The 17610-nt window shown below is 38.1% G+C and overlaps 1 protein-coding gene across 8 annotated transcripts in view; it reads left to right on the top strand.

Moving 5' to 3' along the window:
* Positions 1–16475, top strand: part of LOC105224774 (ephexin-1) — a 100993-nt gene extending 84518 nt beyond the window's left edge. For 4 of the 8 annotated variants that reach the window (XM_049458279.1, XM_019989722.3, XM_049458277.1 and 1 more), the window contains exons 2-8: positions 12121–12554; positions 12678–12931; positions 13119–14168; positions 14235–14436; positions 14509–15500; positions 15559–15763; positions 15830–16475. In XM_049458279.1, coding sequence (XP_049314236.1) covers positions 12233–12554; positions 12678–12931; positions 13119–14168; positions 14235–14436; positions 14509–15500; positions 15559–15763; positions 15830–15993 — 3189 coding nt within the window. In that variant the 5' untranslated portion in view covers positions 12121–12232 and the 3' untranslated portion in view covers positions 15994–16475. The remainder of the gene's footprint in view (positions 1–12120; positions 12555–12677; positions 12932–13118; positions 14169–14234; positions 14437–14508; positions 15501–15558; positions 15764–15829) is intronic. The other 4 variants (XM_049458275.1, XM_049458276.1, XM_029549641.2 and 1 more) reach the window with 2 other exon arrangements.
* Positions 16476–17610: the final 1135 nt, after the last annotated feature.

Genomic DNA, 17610 nt, shown 5'->3' with positions numbered 1-17610 from the left:
AGTTCTTCTATTGCTATTGAACAATTTGAATGTAATAATTCAAGCCAAGAAAAGATCGTTCTATCTTAAAGAAAATAAAATTAAATATGAATTATTTGATAAAAAATATCTTAAAAAATTATAAGACATTCGGATAGTTTTCATTTGCAATTTTTTTCGCATAAAAGGGTACACAAGATTTAAATCTCGATTTTTGTCGGTCAGCTTGTATGGCAGCTATATATTGTGACTAAAAAGTACCCGGAAATTGAATACGGAAGATATTTAATTACTCATCAATATTTATTTCCAGTTCCAGAAATACTTTTCGTAAACATTTCTTGGGATAACCTTTAACTCCTTCAGCGAATTTAGTTTAATCTCTTCGATGGACTTCCAGTCAAACGCGTTCAATTCGCATGATTGTTGACTCGTTTGCATGACAAACTCATGAACTCGTGTCTCATCGGCAGTTATAATGCTCTCTACGAATATGGGATGGGAATTCGCACGATCAAGCATGTGTGAAGAGGTTTACGGTACTCTTTTTGAGAAACATTCAGCTTTTTCTGGACGAGTCGAGCAAGTAGGCGTTTCTTACTCAAAATAACCACCAAAATCATTCGAAAGAACTCGCGAGAGATATCGAGTTCTCCTGCCAGCTCTCTAACACTTGTCTCATGATTTTTAAGCACCATATCCTTACTTTTTTAATAATGTCATTAGTTGAAGAGGTCGAAGGTCGTCCAGAAGGAGGTATGTCTTCAACGAGCTCTCGATTGCCTTGAAGGCTTTGTACCACCCGTAGGCTTGAGTTTTTGATAAAACTGAATCACCGCCTTTTCCAACATTCGCAACGATTTCGCACATGCAATTTTGTTAGAAATACAAAATTTGAGACAAATTCTTTGTTCGACATTTTTATTTATTGTTCGCGTTCATATTTGGCAAAGTAATAAGAACAGTCCTATCAACTTAGCAAAATATATTTTTTTGAAACAACATTTACCTGGGAATTTAATTACTTACTGTGTGCTTTTTTGACACAATGTACGCTATAGTGGTAAAAAGAAATATTTTCGGTGATTATTGCGTAGATTTGAAGATATTTTGTCAAGGTTTTCCATATAAGAGCTCCATTTTTATGGATCAGTTTGTATGACAGGCATATCTTACAGTGGTCCGATGGGTACTCCTACTTTCTCCGACGTTTCCTTTTGGCTGTTAGAAACTTAGTGGCAAACTGTTCAAACCCTGTTCAGGGTATAATAAATATAGTTTGTTGTATTTTAATATGGCTAATACAATGTTAATGCTATTAGTTTAGTGGTACATTGTCTTAAGAAACTTAAAGGTATAGTTTTACATATATATTAATATAGTATAGAAATACATAATAGATTAATGGCAACAATTATATTTATTCTGACCAGCTTACATGAGAACCGACATTGTATTTTAACTGAAGCAATATCTTAGAACCGGATGCTTTTAATTACGGTAAAATAATTATGGAAATATATCAAGTTTTTTACTAAATATCAAAATACATTATCTTAAGTCTGTTGCGCATACTGACACTAATATACTCGTATTAAACGTATAGTAAAATGTAAAACATGTCTTTCTATTTAGTTCAGGTTTTTCACTTTCATAACAAATTAACACAATCCACGATTTCCATTATCTGGCTCAGTAACACTGCCACGTAAAAGGATTGGAATGTCTTTATCGTAGCTGGAAGCAAACTGTCTGTTTCGTGATCATGTTCACATTAACAGGAAATGCAGCTCACTATCTTCGCAGTACGACATCGTAAATTCATATCAATACTTACTTGAATATATTTCATGAGGACTGTCCGCTGGCAAATAAATATTTACCTTGGACAAAAACAAATTGTAACTCCTTGCCTATACGCAATGTGCCTTAAGGTGGGTCAGACAAAACCATTCATTTCGTTTGGTACTTTTTTCAACAATTTTTTTCTCATACAAAAAATTAAATACGAGTATTTTATTAGAATTTTTATTTTTACAAACATACACTATTAACAAAAAAATTCTGAAATCTGAAAAAACCTATTTTAAACTCGGCCAAAAAATTTGAAAAAATACGTGTTTTGGTTAAAACCTTAACTTAAAACTTGGACGAAGGAAATGAAAAACTAAAAATCAGATTTTTGCGAGACATTTTTAGGAAAACACGAAAATTTCTCGACTTTTTTCAAATAAATGTAATCGAAATAAAACTTACAACCAAGGCTTTAAGAATTGTAACTCAAAGACTTATGTAAAATTTCATGAAGATCGCTAGAGTAGTTCTCGAGAAATCTTGCCAACCGACTTCAAAACCACAGTTTTGAGAAAAACAAGTTTAAAGACGGCGCATTTAGCCTAGCTAGCCTCGAGCGCACAAGTTCTTAAGTTGTTATTACCGAAAAAATTAATCGGATGAACTTGAAAATTGAGGACAGTATTCTAGAGGTGTTGTAGAATTTAATAAGATAATAAAAATCAATTCTTTGAAACCCGTAAACCCATGTAACCCCTTAAGCCTAAGTTAGGTTTATGAAAAAATGTAGAGCACTTAATAGTACCAAATGAAAATTTTTTTTATATTATATTTATTTGTTTTCTTATGTTTTAACCCCCCTAATGTGCACGCACTGCGTATTTGAGCTGCGTAGAATTCATACTGAAGATAATAAAACACATAAAAATACAATATATATGTACATACATATATGCAGGTAGGCGAAAGTCTTGTTTAAAAAGAAGCCACTTTTTATATGCGTTCATTTGAGTGCAACACAAATATTGGCAATAATTGATGCCACCTCGTATGAGCCACATATGTAAACATGCAACGGCGTTGCAATATGCATTCGCAATTAATTGCCACAATTGCCAGTAAGGCGAGTGCAAACAAAGGCGAAATACTTTCAAAATAAAACGTAAAACGAAGCAAATTAAAATAGAAATGGAAATGAAAATGCCTTGACTGCCAAGTCAAGTCAATGGATTCACCAGCAACAATCGAATGCATTTCATGGTTTGCAAAAAACTGCAAAAATATAAACAAACATATAATTGCATGCATATATGCACATAAGCTCACTTATGTACCTGCTCTTATGTATAATTAAATTATTGACAGATAACCTATGAATGCGTAGCAGTAAACGCAGACAGACTACACATGGCGACTGTCGTGTTGCTCGCCAAGGAAATGCCAGAAACGGTCAGTTCATGTTCGCGTTTAACCTTGTAAGTAGATGCGGCGATGTGACGCTGTGAAGAAGCGGCATAACCATGAAGAGATCAGACACAATAAACAATGAAATGACGTTTCTAGGTTTATATATCATGCGAACAATGCACAGCCAAGCACACACTTACGGAGTATGGTTGGACACCATTAACAGATTAAGATGTTTATTGCCCATGTGTAGTATAAAGTTCGAGAGGTTATTTCGTATTATTATTGTACTGGCTTTATATGTTATATTATGCTAAAGTATTACTTAAGTACAAGTTCCGAGTGAAGCAAAATGAAATCGTTGGAAATTCTATTATCTTTCATAAATATTTTTATTTGGATAAAAATGGGAGTACTTTACCACAATATTCACTGTTCAACTTGTAGTTGAATATTCTTTAAATAATCCACCATAATACACCGAAGCTGAAATGGGTGATATTGTTCTAATGGCTTGAACGAATCAATGTAGAAACCTTCCAATTTCAGATCACGAATCGTTCAACAACTACATAGATCTTCCAACGGTAACATGGGCTAGCAATATTCAATTTCAAAACTGGGCCATATAGAATTAAACCAACCTAAATTTCTTCCTTTTCACATTGGATAATTTTTTCCCGATTTCGTCCTTCATAAGTTCCAATAATGCATTAAATTGGTTGCTGTTGAAGATTTTTCCTTTTTCCATGTGATCTCAAAGTAAAGATGCTTTAACTTTGGACTTCTTTCAATCGACACTAAAATTATGATGAAGCTCCATCAATTCGTTGTTGTCTTTGGTCGTAATCGTGTGAGCTCTCACCACACCCACTTTGAACAGAAAATAACAAAATAAATTTAAAATAGTAGATGGTTTTTTTCCGACAATAATATATCCTTGTGCGTAAAACGGATAAAATCGTGGCAAATCCTCGCCTAGCCACCATGTATCTCATATAAGAATTTCAAATCATACGCTGGACTCTATACCTTAATGTTGATCAGTCTGTTAGATATCTTAATGTAACTCAGAGAGCTCAAAGTCATCAATTCGTTGTTGTCTTTGGTCGCGGTCGTCCTTACAACATAAGTCCAATTCATTCCTTTAATACCGTTAGTGACGTCTATCTTCACCAATCCTATTTTATGATCATCCAAAAATTTTTGTTAACTTTTTCATGTCATCCAGTTTCTTTAAGTAGGCCATTGCGTTTATCGTCAATTCTACTAACATGGCATGTGCAGCATTTAGCAAGCTAATGCAAGCTTTCTCCAAGTATTATTCGGTTCCAATTGGTCAGGTGGAAGGGATACCTTTTCCACCTTGGTCTGGTGTGAGGCCGACCTAAAACCTCTGCAGTGCTGTAGGACCGGCAACCGGACGCAATACGACTGCACACTGAACTGAATTTTCAATTCCACCATAGCCACCACGAATCTTCCCAAAAGACCAAACCTAATGAGCAAATTGGAGCAAACACCAAGGGCTAACTGCTCTCCGTTGTGGTAGATTTATGTCTCCGGTCAGACCTTGTAGCTTTTGCTACTATCAGTTGAGCACCCATTAAACTCAATGACTGTTGACATTTGTCGCTTGAGCTTCAAATGGATTTTTGAAGATTAGATCTAACAATAAAACATATGCATTATTGTGGTCTTACCATTGAGAGGGTACAAACTTTTCAGTCTGCCAAATATATGGCACCTCCAAATCTGATTTTTGCTTGGCTTGGCTTGCTTGGGACATTTTTCGCTTGAACTTCAAATGTCTTTTCACGAGAAGGAATCTCATTCAAAGTCTATAATATCAGTTCAAGCTGAGTATTATAGCACTATTTCTGACTATGCTGATATTTCGAGGCAAGCCAAATAATAGACATAGTGCATATTGCATTTTAGTCGCCTATTACGACAGGCATATCTTACCGCGGACAATTTCTACCCACTGCCCGCTGGGGGGAATGTGGCTTTTGAACGTTAGAACTAGCAATGAAACATATCAATTATTGTGGCTTTGCCGTAGAAAGGTTACGAACTTTACAGTCGGCCTGGTATATGACATCTGATTTTTGCTTGGCTTTGCTTGCTTGCGGCCAGAGAATTTCTAAACGGCAAATAAAGGGGTACTGCTTCACTTGCTTTCAAATCCACTCCGAAAGGATTAGGATACTTGAGGAGATTTCATTTCATACCGAATATACGGCAGAGATGACCTTAACTATAAACTACTTAAGGGCGAAGAGATCGTTACTATTTTCCAAGGTAGAATTAAATGCAATCAAATTGCGAAATCAAAAATGTAAATTGGTATTAGAGAACAAAGGAGGGCCTTTGTTTTGTTTCAAATTTAATGTTGCCATATAGTATTCTGTTAAAACTATATTATTCGATGGTTTGTCATCTAGCACAAATAACACAAAAAGAGATGCATACATAGCTATAAAAATATTTCAGTAAATCAATTGAGTTTGGTAAGTCTTTACAAATTTAGTCAGCAGCAATGTTGCTTTAAAATCCGGTTTCTATATATTTTACCATTTTGAGTAAGCTCTAATTTGCGTCCAGTTTTTGGAAATACCAAGCAGATATTAATCCCACTCAAGAAGCCATTTGTTGAAAAGATACAAATGCGAGAAAAACTCATTTACGACACATGCATGTACATATGTATGTATATATGTATATGAGTATTTTAATTCGTAAATGACACAACTCAAAATTGTACGAATATTTTATTTATTCGACAAGACGGAACGGTATGATTGCAAATTAATATTGCTTTTTTTTTGGAAAAAATTATCGACATTTTTCCCCACGAAAATTCACTTGAAAGTTTCGCAGAATGAATTCTCAGAAAATTACTTGCATAAATTTGGTTACAAATACAAAGTTTTGAGTACTGTGACTGCGCTTTCTGCAAGAACAAAACGTACATTGCTCATGAAACAGACTTACATATAAAAAAAACTTACCAATAAGAAAAGAATTAACTTCGGTTGCACCGCAGCTATTATACCATTCACAAATGCAAAAAGTTCTTTAGAAGAAATAAAACTCCGGAGAGCAGAACTTTAATCCGCTAAAACCAACCTACGCCCAACTCATATCTCTCCCACGAAACCACCGGATTAATACCAAAAACTTAATGGGAGAGAAAAAAACATTTAAGTCTCTTCTATTGTACGGAGAGCCTGACCGACTCCTAATCTATTGTAAGTTTCTTAGCTTTTTGACACACATAGTAAAGTATTTCACCACCACCGAGTGTAGATTTTAACTTTTCCCTTACGTTCAAAAAACGAGGTCACTACGTGTTTAGAGTCTTCTATGCACTCTGTACACGTCGGGGGACACGGTTTAACGTCATGATTAATTTTGAATAGATACTTTTTAAAGTATCCATGGCCACTCAGTATTTGGGTTAGGTGAAAATTCAGGTCCCCATGTCGTCTATCCACGAATGAATGTCTGGGATCAGACTGTGGGTCCATCGTCATTTGGATAAGGTTTGCCAAAACTGCTGCCACATTGTAAGGCTCTTGGTTCTCTCCGCTTTTTCCACTCTGATAGCTGATATAGTGTCGCAAATTCGTCTCCCTTCATGTCAATATTCGGCATACTTCATTTTCGTTCGTAAAATACTTATTACTCGGATTGCAAAAAGCCTTTACAATGTTTCTATTGGTCTTGCATATGATTTTATGTCCAGCGCCTGTATCCATCTTGATGCTGCATACAATATCACGATATTCATTGCTTTTGCTATTAAAAAAGAAAAACTTAATTTCGTTCATATGTATTGGAGCTATATATTATAGTGATCCGATTCGAACAATTTCGTCGAATATTGCATTATTTCCTTAGGCACAAGGACACATGCCTGATTTCGTGGAAATATGGGGTTAAATGAAAAAGCTTTCCAAGCAAGCACTTGATTCCGATCAATTTATATGACAACAATAATCAGCTTCTTGAGAACAAAGGAACTTGTGCAAAATTTCAGATTAATAACTGACGGACCAGTTCCCTCATACACATACGGACAGACTTATAGACGAACAGTCAGACGGACCTGGCTAAAACGACTCAGCTCATCATGTTTATTATTTATATAAGTATGTATACATTTTATAGGGTACCCGGTGTTACAAACTGCGCGGAAAACTTGACCCTGTTTAGGGTATAAATATATAATTTTTACATATTTTTTCATCCATAAACCACTGTTCACGGTAACGTTTCGTGGTTGCACTCACACACAAGCGCTTATAATAATTCATTTTGCGCTGGTATTGAAGTTTAAAAATAAAATAAATTGACATGAAAATAAAACCAAACGTCAGCTCAGCTTGGTGTCGATATTATAGACCGGTTCATTGCTCACCTGTATGCCTGTGACCATATGCTGCCCTCCCTCTTCTTTCCTCAACGCTGAAGCTGCGCGCCATTTCAAGTTTTGACGCAACAACATAAGCATTTTTGTTGAAATTTGTTTTTTATTTGTCGACTCTGGTTTAGTTGCGCGTTTTTTAGTTTTCCGTGTTCATTTTTTGCAAACGTGATCTTTATGTACTGGCGCTATGTACATGCATACGTATGTAAACATATGTACTGCGCTGAAATTCTCACTCGAATAGTGTGCTAGAGTATACTGGCTTATGTATATGTAAATAAGTGTATATATTTACTGACATATGTGCATACATTTTAAACGTTTGCATTTTGCACCCAATTACCCTCATGAATTAGACCATAAATGCAAACAAACTTGGCATTGTTTTAATTAAGTTGTCCAACAACAACTACTACAAACAAAATAGTCCATCTGAATAACTGTTTAACAATTACACCTGCTTATATGGACGAAACTCACATAATTCCACAAATTACCAGTTTTATGAGTAATTACATGACCTTGATAAAGTTAAATTATATTCAGATTGAAACATGGTATATATAATTAAAATAAAAAAAATATATATACCGCGCATGTGAGTTGTACTAATTAAATGTAGCTTTCCGTTTTGTAGGGTATAAACTGGAATGTTTTGTTTGAAAACGTATTTTAGCTTGAGGACAGGCTAAAAGCATACACACGAGCATTTTCGAAACTCCAATTACCTTGGATTTTCTTCTTTACTAGCATAGATACAACGTACAGCGCGCTAGTCGTTCCTTTTTTCGCTAATTGGTGTCAATAGATACCAAGTCAGAGTTACCGAGTGCAGCCTGGTCCTTCTCCACCTGATCTCTTTAACGGATCGAAGGTATACCCCTTCTTCTGCTCCCACCAGCGTTTACTGAATCGAAAATCTTCAAAGCTGGAGTGCTTTCTTACATCCATCAACAAGAACCTTAACCTCTGTCTGTGTACAAGTACGAGTATATCTCGTACAGCTCATCGTTCCATAGACTGCAATATTCGCCGTTGTTAATGCGCAAAGGACAATAAATCATTCGAAACACCTTCCCCTCGATTATTCCTAACGCCGTCTTATCAGATGTTGTCGTTGTAGAGTCCTCCGGATGATATATGAGAAGATATTTCGTCTTCACCTTGTTCTGACCCATCTGACCCATCCCTTTTTTTTCCTTATTCTGTCCGGAAAAAGCAGAACTACAGCAGCTCTATACTCTTAAAGAATATTGTCCTTTTTCCGTTTTGCCGTTTTATTTTCTCCAACAATAGATTGCAGAAGTCACATAATAGGGACTCTCCCCGTCTGCAACCTTGTTTGGTATCGAACGGTTCGGACGCATCCTTCCCAACCTGACGGAGCGTATGATGTTGGTTAACAGTTTACAAATCTGTACTTTTACAGCGATGTCAAATTCATACGGCATAGAATTCATGCTGTCGATGGTGGCTCTAAAATCTAAAAAGAGATGGTGTGGTCCACCCTTTTTTCACGGGTCTTTTCTAAGATTAGGTGCATGGTGAATTTCGTTAATTGTAGAGTCCAATCAATTTGTTTACGGTTGGCTTCAGTCTTTCACACACTAGGCTCAATAGGACTTTATACAAATACGATATAAAGGAGGCTTATCCCATAGTAATTGGCATAATTTTCTCCTTTCGTCCGAACCAATCCTTTGAAAGAGGTGATCGACTGTTCATTTGCCTTTCTGTATATATGCGAACTACTTTTTAAGATATCAATCTGAAATTTAGCATACGTCCTTTTCTCCCAAAGCTGTTCATTTGTCGGAACCGAATATCGGACCACTATAATATACTTGTATAGTTGCCTTGCAACGAACAAAATCAAGTTTTTGTATAGAATATATATACATATGTATGTATTTGTGAAGGGCATTATAGTTTCGCTGCAACCAAAGTTAACGGATGATTTAGGATGATGAATATTTAAATTTTAGTATGAAAAATGCTCACTATGTTTTATAATATTTACCAGTTAATATGGCGCTTAGAAGAAGAAGAAGAAAAGAAGCACCTTTCCTTAAATTAGATCGAAAATTGCGGGAGAGTGTGGGATTCCTTCGATAACTAAGACCTCAATTCTGAACGTCCATCACACTTCTTGAACGGCGGTCATGTCAACCTTTCTCTTACGAGGACATCAAGCAGCTGGGCAGCGGCACCTTTCCAATTAAGAGACCAGACATTCCAGCAGCATTTTTAAATCGTCATCCTTAACATGTTTGCAGTGGACGTCATCAAAAGGGGGGTATCTTATCTAAGGCTGCTTTCTTCTTTTCATTGAGAGTGTTTTTTTTACGTGGCGGGTCCCAAACGCTCATCCTCCATGACGAAAACTTGTATACATTAAAACATAAAATAATTTTATGTTCTGAACTTTTACTCACGTGCGAAAAAACGGTAATTTTTACGCAGAAGTGATAATAAATGTATGCTCAATTAATCACCAATTGCAATATTTTCAAATAATAGTTTTCGACATACATACATACCATGAGTCCATTATTTCACCAATGATCCATCGCTCAATGTACTCGTAAATAGTTTACAAAGCACTTAACAAAAACCAATTAGTTCGAACAAAGCGAACGGCAAAGTGTTTTGACCTACAGTATACGCAAAATGTTTTAGGGTGAAATGAGTAGGCAAAATTGGGTAGTATTTATACATTGGGAAATTCGTGTAAAATTTTGTTAATTTTATGGGTTTCGCTGAAAAATTGTGCAAACTACATTATTGCCAAAAATCATTACAAATTTTATATGCACTATTATTTCGTATATTTTCTACCATTCCTTCATCAATGAAGGGCTAATAAAAAAGTTTGGTTACCTACAATATTAATACAGTTTTTATTAATTTTTCATTGATATAACTGTGAGAAAACAAATAATTTCACATGGGCTGCCAGAGACGTTTGACCATTGTGCTGCCCAGAACTGAAAGGTTTGGATGAAAAACACCATCGCATATCAACATGCTGAGCAACGCTTGCCGAGCTCGCTCGAAACCCATACATCTAGGACCCAAATGCATGAAGAAAGGCTAATCCCTGCCCTTTCCCAATCTGATGTAATTTGGGGCTGTCACTTTTTCTTGAAAGACATTCCAGTGATCTGACAGTCTGAAACAAAAGTTACTGAGAGTTCCCGACAAAAGACTCCCTCTCAAACCCACCCATCCCAGTCGGAGTTATGTGCGCGGAAAAGTCCAAGTTGTCGGGAATGCAATCGAAGAGAAAGAGGATTTCAGGTTGTCTCTCTCTGGTACTTATAATCTGTGCCAGTTCCCTGGAACCTGATAGCAACATACACAGTAATACATCTGCGTCTATCTCCACGGCTTTCATATGCAGAATGGCATTAAGTGCCATTGGTGGTGTTGTACGTAGTGCATCACTGATGCTAATGTGAATCGCTTCTTAAATAAGTTCCAGCTGTTTAGCGCTTATGGCTTTACCGAACGGCCTCCAGCGGACAAACACACCATAGAACAGAATTGACTTAACTATGGTTTCGTAAAGCCAAAGCATAACCCTTGGAGCCAATAGCTCGTTTACATAGTAAGGCAACCCTTTACTCACTCGCCTCTCGACGTTGGGCTCTCATCATAGCATTCTATCAAAGATGAGATCCAAGTACTTCACCTTTTCAACATAGTGAGAGCATTCCAATAAGGGAAGGAGTACATAACCCCCTGGTAAATAAAATCAGTTCAATTTTATTTTAATTGACAGCTTGGCTATAACTCGACAGTCTCGTTGCTAGAGTTTTTTCAGTAGGTCATTTACCACTAAGATCCAGAGTAAAGGAGACAGAACTGCACATTGCAGGGTTTCTCTGTTGAGCTTTCGTAACGCATTCTCACTGCGCCACTCCGCCATGACAGTTCACACATTCACAGAGAAGACAATGTATGAGATGCTTTAGGTTCGTTATAACTTCAAACCTACTCAGGACACTTCCCAGTGCAATTCTGACTTAAAGAGGCATCCATTAAAATCAAACAATCGCAAAAACCAAGTAATATCTGTAGACGTCACTTTTATTATATAACATAAAATTCAACAAAATACAAATTTAAAACAGAAGTAACCGCATTCTTATGTACATATAACATAAAGTGTTACACACCCGGTAGACAATTGATTTTAATTGAGAAATATTGCCAGCTTAACCAATTGAACTTTTCGCGACAGACGACATTTAAGGGGTAACTACTTTTATTGGAAAGGCAGATACGAGCATATGCGATACCGACGTTTGTTTGGGAGAATTCTTAATACCAATTAGAATTTCAGAGTTTGTAGGCATTCGTGTGTGTGTCTCCGAGAAAGCATGTCTGAGTGAGCTTTGATTAAATCGCGAAGAGAATGTCAGGCAACGTGCAATTGACCTGCATGAACCTACATTTTTATGTTTGTATTTTTTTTGTTTCTACAATGATTCGACTAAAAGATATTCCTGAAGGAGAATACAACAAAATACCAAAATAAATAATTGAACTAAATAAAATAGAAATAAAAGAAAATTGAGAAAAAGTGTATATGGAAATGAACTCGGTTATAAAATGAGTGCAACAGCGCCAACGAATGTCAGCCAAGGCGAAAGCAATTGCAGCACATTGCGCACGCTGCCGCGTAAACGTCGACCACGTGCAGTCGGTGAGGTCTACATCACTTGTCCGGCCAGTCAGGTATATCTGAATAGTGCCGTCAACGAGCACAATGCTATCAGCGAACCCATATATCAAAACACAACGACTCAGGCCGAGCAGGAAGCGAACAGACGAATTAATCGCTGTGGTCGGCTATCGTTTGTACGCGCCACCATTACTGAGGGTGGCAATGACGGTGGCGCACGGCAGTCGATGACTGTGAGCACCTTCATAGGTTCGTTCCACATCTTAAGGTTTTATCAACTGTGTGCTTAATTGTATTTTTATAAATATTCTGGAGTTTAAAATGTGCCATTTGCCCGTTGCTGATCTTTGCGTTTATTTATTTTCATTTTAGATGACTCCGATCACTACTATGAGACTTTGTCGCCTTTGGGAAATAAACGCCACTCCACGCTACCTGACCAGCGTACAAATAGCCATAATAAATACAGTCAAGATGTGCCACATTTTACGAAAAATGGCTCGCAGCGCAGTAAACAATACTCCGCCTCGATGCATGGGCTCGGCACACTGGCAGTATCGGATGATTATGACTCTTTCGACACGGATACTGATGAAATTTATGAGACCGAGGAGAATATAAAAAATGTAAGTAAACGACACGACATTCGTTTGGGATTTTCAAAAAGAGCAACCCATGCAATGTTCCCAAAAAAAGTAAACATGTGCGCGGGTTTAGCCAAAAATACTAGAGAATTTGGATGTACCCATTCCTACTGAAACGAACTACCATTAGTTTTGGTAACTGTTTAATCACTTTAACTTTTCTTTGTAGCACAATGACAGCGGCGTCGATATACGTAATGTAAAGCTCCCGGATCCACCTCCTTCCACAAATCAAGTGTACGCCATTGTACGCAAACTGAAGAATTTCATCTCAAATAAGAAATCGCCCGTTTCTCAAACTAAGTACGGTGATAGTCAACAAAAACTTTACGAGAACTCTACACAATTCTACGTTAGTGGCAATATATATGAGAATACACCAAAGACTAAATCCAAGACACAGAAAAATGTGAAAAAGACACCAACCGCGTCACAAGAACAAGACATTTACGAAAATACAGAGTTCCACAGTCCACCAGCCATTTTAGTAGATGATAAAGCACTTAATGCAGCAGACAAAACGCCCACTAATCAAACTGATTCGAAAGCTGATACGAATGTTGCCACATTACGTTCCAAATCGAAATCGGGTAAAAGTTTCAAATCACGTTTGCGTAAAAGTTTAGTTGGTTCCACATTTGATATGAAACAAATGTCATCGTTGTCGCCTACACGCAGCACCTTTTACGTTGAAGATCCGACATACGGTGGCTCAGGAGAATTAGATTCTGGCTTTTCAGAAAAAGCCTCATCTGGTGATCTGCCCACAGCGCCCACAGTGCCTGTACCCGAGGCGCAGAGATTTTCAACTGTAGCGCGCAAGGCAAAAAAAGAAGCGAAAGCACTGAACTCACAACGGCGACGTACAACGATTGGCATACGTCCACAGGATCCCCCACCACCGCCACCCGTTGCTTCATCGACAACCTCTTGGTATGCTGAATGTGGTGTTTTTAAAAATGGCACGAGTGAACTGATAAATGAGTCAGAAATTTCACTAAACGATAGTAAAATGAGTCAAAATGGATCGTCGGTTTTCAACGGCAATTCGTGGTACACCGAGGCGGGTCTGTATCAAACTAGTGGCGTTTCAGTGGCAAGTTCAAGCGGTAGTTCGGGTGTATCGACTGGTAATGAAGGCGCGCTTGGTGATGATCTACCACACAGCATGTTCCAGAATGAACCACTGTATCAGATCTACAACGCTGCTAAGATAGAGGTAATTAATTTTGTTTATCTATATTACCACTTCTATTACATTACATACTAAAAATGAAAATTACAGTCGATCACTCGTGATATGGAGGGTCATGACAGTTCAACGGACGGTTATGAGGAAATTGGACAGAATGGAACGCGTGGTGAGGCACGCATAAGTAGTCAGAAACATCAGCGGCCAAGCGCTTTCCAATTAATTGAACCAAAGAACGGGCCAGCACGTACCTTGTGGAGCGAAATACCGGAAGTTATAAACTCATGTGTGCTGGGTGAGTTGTACTCGACTTATTCGAAGTAATTTTTCATTTATTGACAGCTCAAAATATATTATTTTCCCACAGCCACGCTTACACCACGCGAACGCAGTTTACAGGAGGCGAAATTTGAAATCATCACCTCCGAGGCCAGCTATCTGAAATCGCTCAATTTATTGCGTAGTCATTTCATGAATCATCCCATTTTTCGGGATACGAATGTAGTGAGCGCACGCGATCGGAAAGCGTTATTCGCCTACATAGTGCCCGTGCATGAATGTTCTGAAAGATTACTTACCGAAATGGAGTCGTGTTGGCAAGACAATATCATGCTGATCGGTTTAAGTAAACGTATTTATACTATGGCCGAGAAATACTTCCATGTCTACATCTCGTTTTGTGAACATCAAGGGCGCATGGACCGCACATTGCGTCGCTTGAAGGAGACACGCGGTATCTTCGCGCAAAACTTGCATCTACTCGAAACGAGTCCCACCTGTTGTGGCTTAAATCTACACTCTTTTCTCATGCTACCCATGCAACGTATCACGCGCTTGCCATTGCTAATCGATGCCGTTTTCAGTAAAGTCAGTTCCAATGATGACGAATACGAGAACTGGAAAATGACGTTGGCCATCATGAATAAAATAGTGACACAATGCAATGAGGCGGCGAATAGATGTGAACAAGCATACGAAATTGAACGTATTGCGCGTCAACTGGAATTCCCTTCGACGATACGTGCCTTAGCTATAGCGCCTGTAGGTGTACCTGCAGCTGGTTCAAAACCACGTTTCCTGGTGAAGCGCGGCGAGTTGACGCATTTCATTTGGCGCGGTGACGACGTAAAACTTACGTTCGGCAAAAAATTCTCCAAGGTGGCGATCTACGCATTCCTCTTCTCCGACTTACTCGTACTAACAAAACGTAAGGGCGAAGAGCAATTCATAGTCTTCGATTATTGCCCGCGTAGCATGTTAACCATATCATCGGGCGATCTAAGAGACATTAGTCAGACGCACAAAAATCTAATATTGATGACATTGTTAGAGAATCATGAACGAAAGACTGTGGAACTAGTAAGTCAACGACTTTTGTTAATATTTACAAAACGGTTATTAACTTGTTGTATTGCAGCTCCTTTCTTGCCCATCAGTTTCCGAACAGGAACGTTGGTTGCAGGCAGTTCGACCGCCCGAGCCGGAGACGCCTGGAGAAAAGCTTTACGAATCCTGGGACTGTCCGCAAGTGATAACGAAGCACGCATACGTGACAAGAGAGCCGGATGCGCTGAGTCTGGAGGTTGGCGATGTCGTCAACGTAACGCGAAAATTGCCAGACGGTAAATTACCAAAGAAATTGTACAAAATTATATAATTGAAATACTTTGCTATTTTTTTTCCTCTAGGTTGGTACCTGGGTGAGCGCATACGCGATGGCGTTGTAGGCTGGTTCCCAGGCAGTTATACGGAGGAGGTGAACTCAGCGCATGTGCGCGCCCGCAATTTGAAGCAACGCCAACGTCTGCTGACCTTTACCGCCACATATCTCGAGTCGCAAAAGCGCAAGTAGACGATTTGTAATGGAACCTAGCGGGATGTCTCAAGATGTTAGCCACTGTAATAAAGTTGTCTCTCAATACTAGTATATTTGTAGCTGCGTTTGTGCCTTTTATACAATAAAACTAGTTATAATAAATAATTGTTAATGTTATAAATAAACTTTATTGACCTATCCATAAGCATCTGACTGCAACCAATGCTTACATATAATCGTATAATCGTTAAAAATATATCTTATATAATTTCTTATTTATTAAAATTGTGATAAAATGATAAATATGTATGTATGTAATAAATCTTTGCTTAATTTTTGTTTGATATTTCTTTAGCAATTTTTTATCTGTATTTTGAACTTCCGAAAGTGAATTTAGGTTAAAGCGAATAAATGTTCATAAATTACCATTTAAATAATATATTGTAAATTAGTTTGACGCGACAAAAATGAATACTTCTAGTTAAACGAATTAAAATATGGAAAAATTATGTATAGATGTAGTGTTTAGAACCTAATATTAATATTAAATATACTATATAATGGTAAAAAATAAAATAAATACTTATATATCTAAACATTAAAGTGTTTTAACTTATACAAGTAGATTTGTTAGTCTTCTTCGTCTTTACTGGCGTAGAACACTGCTTACGCGATTATAGCCGAGTCAACACAAGCGCGCCAGTCGTTTCTATTCTCTTCGCCTACGTGGCGCCAATTGGATATTCCACGCGAGAGCCAGGTCCTTCTCTTCACTTGGTTCTTCCAACGGAGTGGAGGTCTTCCTCTGCTTCCGCCGCAGCGGGTGGTACTGCGTCGAATATACTTTTCATAGCTGGAGTGTTTTCATCCATTCGGACGGCATGACCTAGCTAGAGTAGCCGCTGTCTCTTAATACGCTGAACTATGTCAATGTCGTCGTATATCTCGTACAAGGTTCCATCGAATGCGATATTCGCCGTGGCCAATCCGCAAAAGGACCATAAATCTTTCGCAGGAACTTTTCTCGAAAACTCGGCAACGTCGACTCATCGGTTGTTGTCATCGCCCAAGCCTCTGCACCATATAGCAGGACGGAATTATGAGCGACTTATAGAGTTTGGCTTTTGTTAGTCGAGAGAGGACTTTACTTTTCAATTGCACTACTCAGTCCGAAGTAGCACCTGTTTGGCAAGAGTAATCCTGCGTTTGGATTTCCAGGCTGACATTGTTGGTGGTGTTAATGCTGGTCCTAAAATAGACGAAATTATCTACACACAACTCAAAGTTATGACTGTCAAACAGTGACGTGGGGGCCCAAGTCGCGAGTGTGTGACGACTGTTTGTTTGATGACAGGCAGATATTTCGTCTTGCCCTCGTGTCACTGCCTAAAAACCCATTTGCGTTGCTTCCTTGTTCAGTCTGGAGAAAGCGAACTAACGGCGCGGGTGTTGAGACCGATGATATCAATATCATCTCGGGCTACGCCAGCAGCTGTACACTCTTATAAAAAGATTGTACCTGCTCGATTCAGTTCTGCAGCTCGAATAATTTTCTCCAGCAAACAGATTTGAAAAAGTCGCACGATAGGGGAGTCCGCCCTTGTCTGAAAGACCTTCGTTTGGTATCGAACGGCTCGAGAGGTCTTCCAGAAT

This window comes from Bactrocera dorsalis, chromosome 5 (assembly GCF_023373825.1).
Source record: "Bactrocera dorsalis isolate Fly_Bdor chromosome 5, ASM2337382v1, whole genome shotgun sequence".
Taxonomy (NCBI): Eukaryota; Metazoa; Arthropoda; class Insecta; order Diptera; family Tephritidae; genus Bactrocera; species Bactrocera dorsalis.
This window is presented reverse-complemented; position numbering and strand designations above follow the sequence as displayed.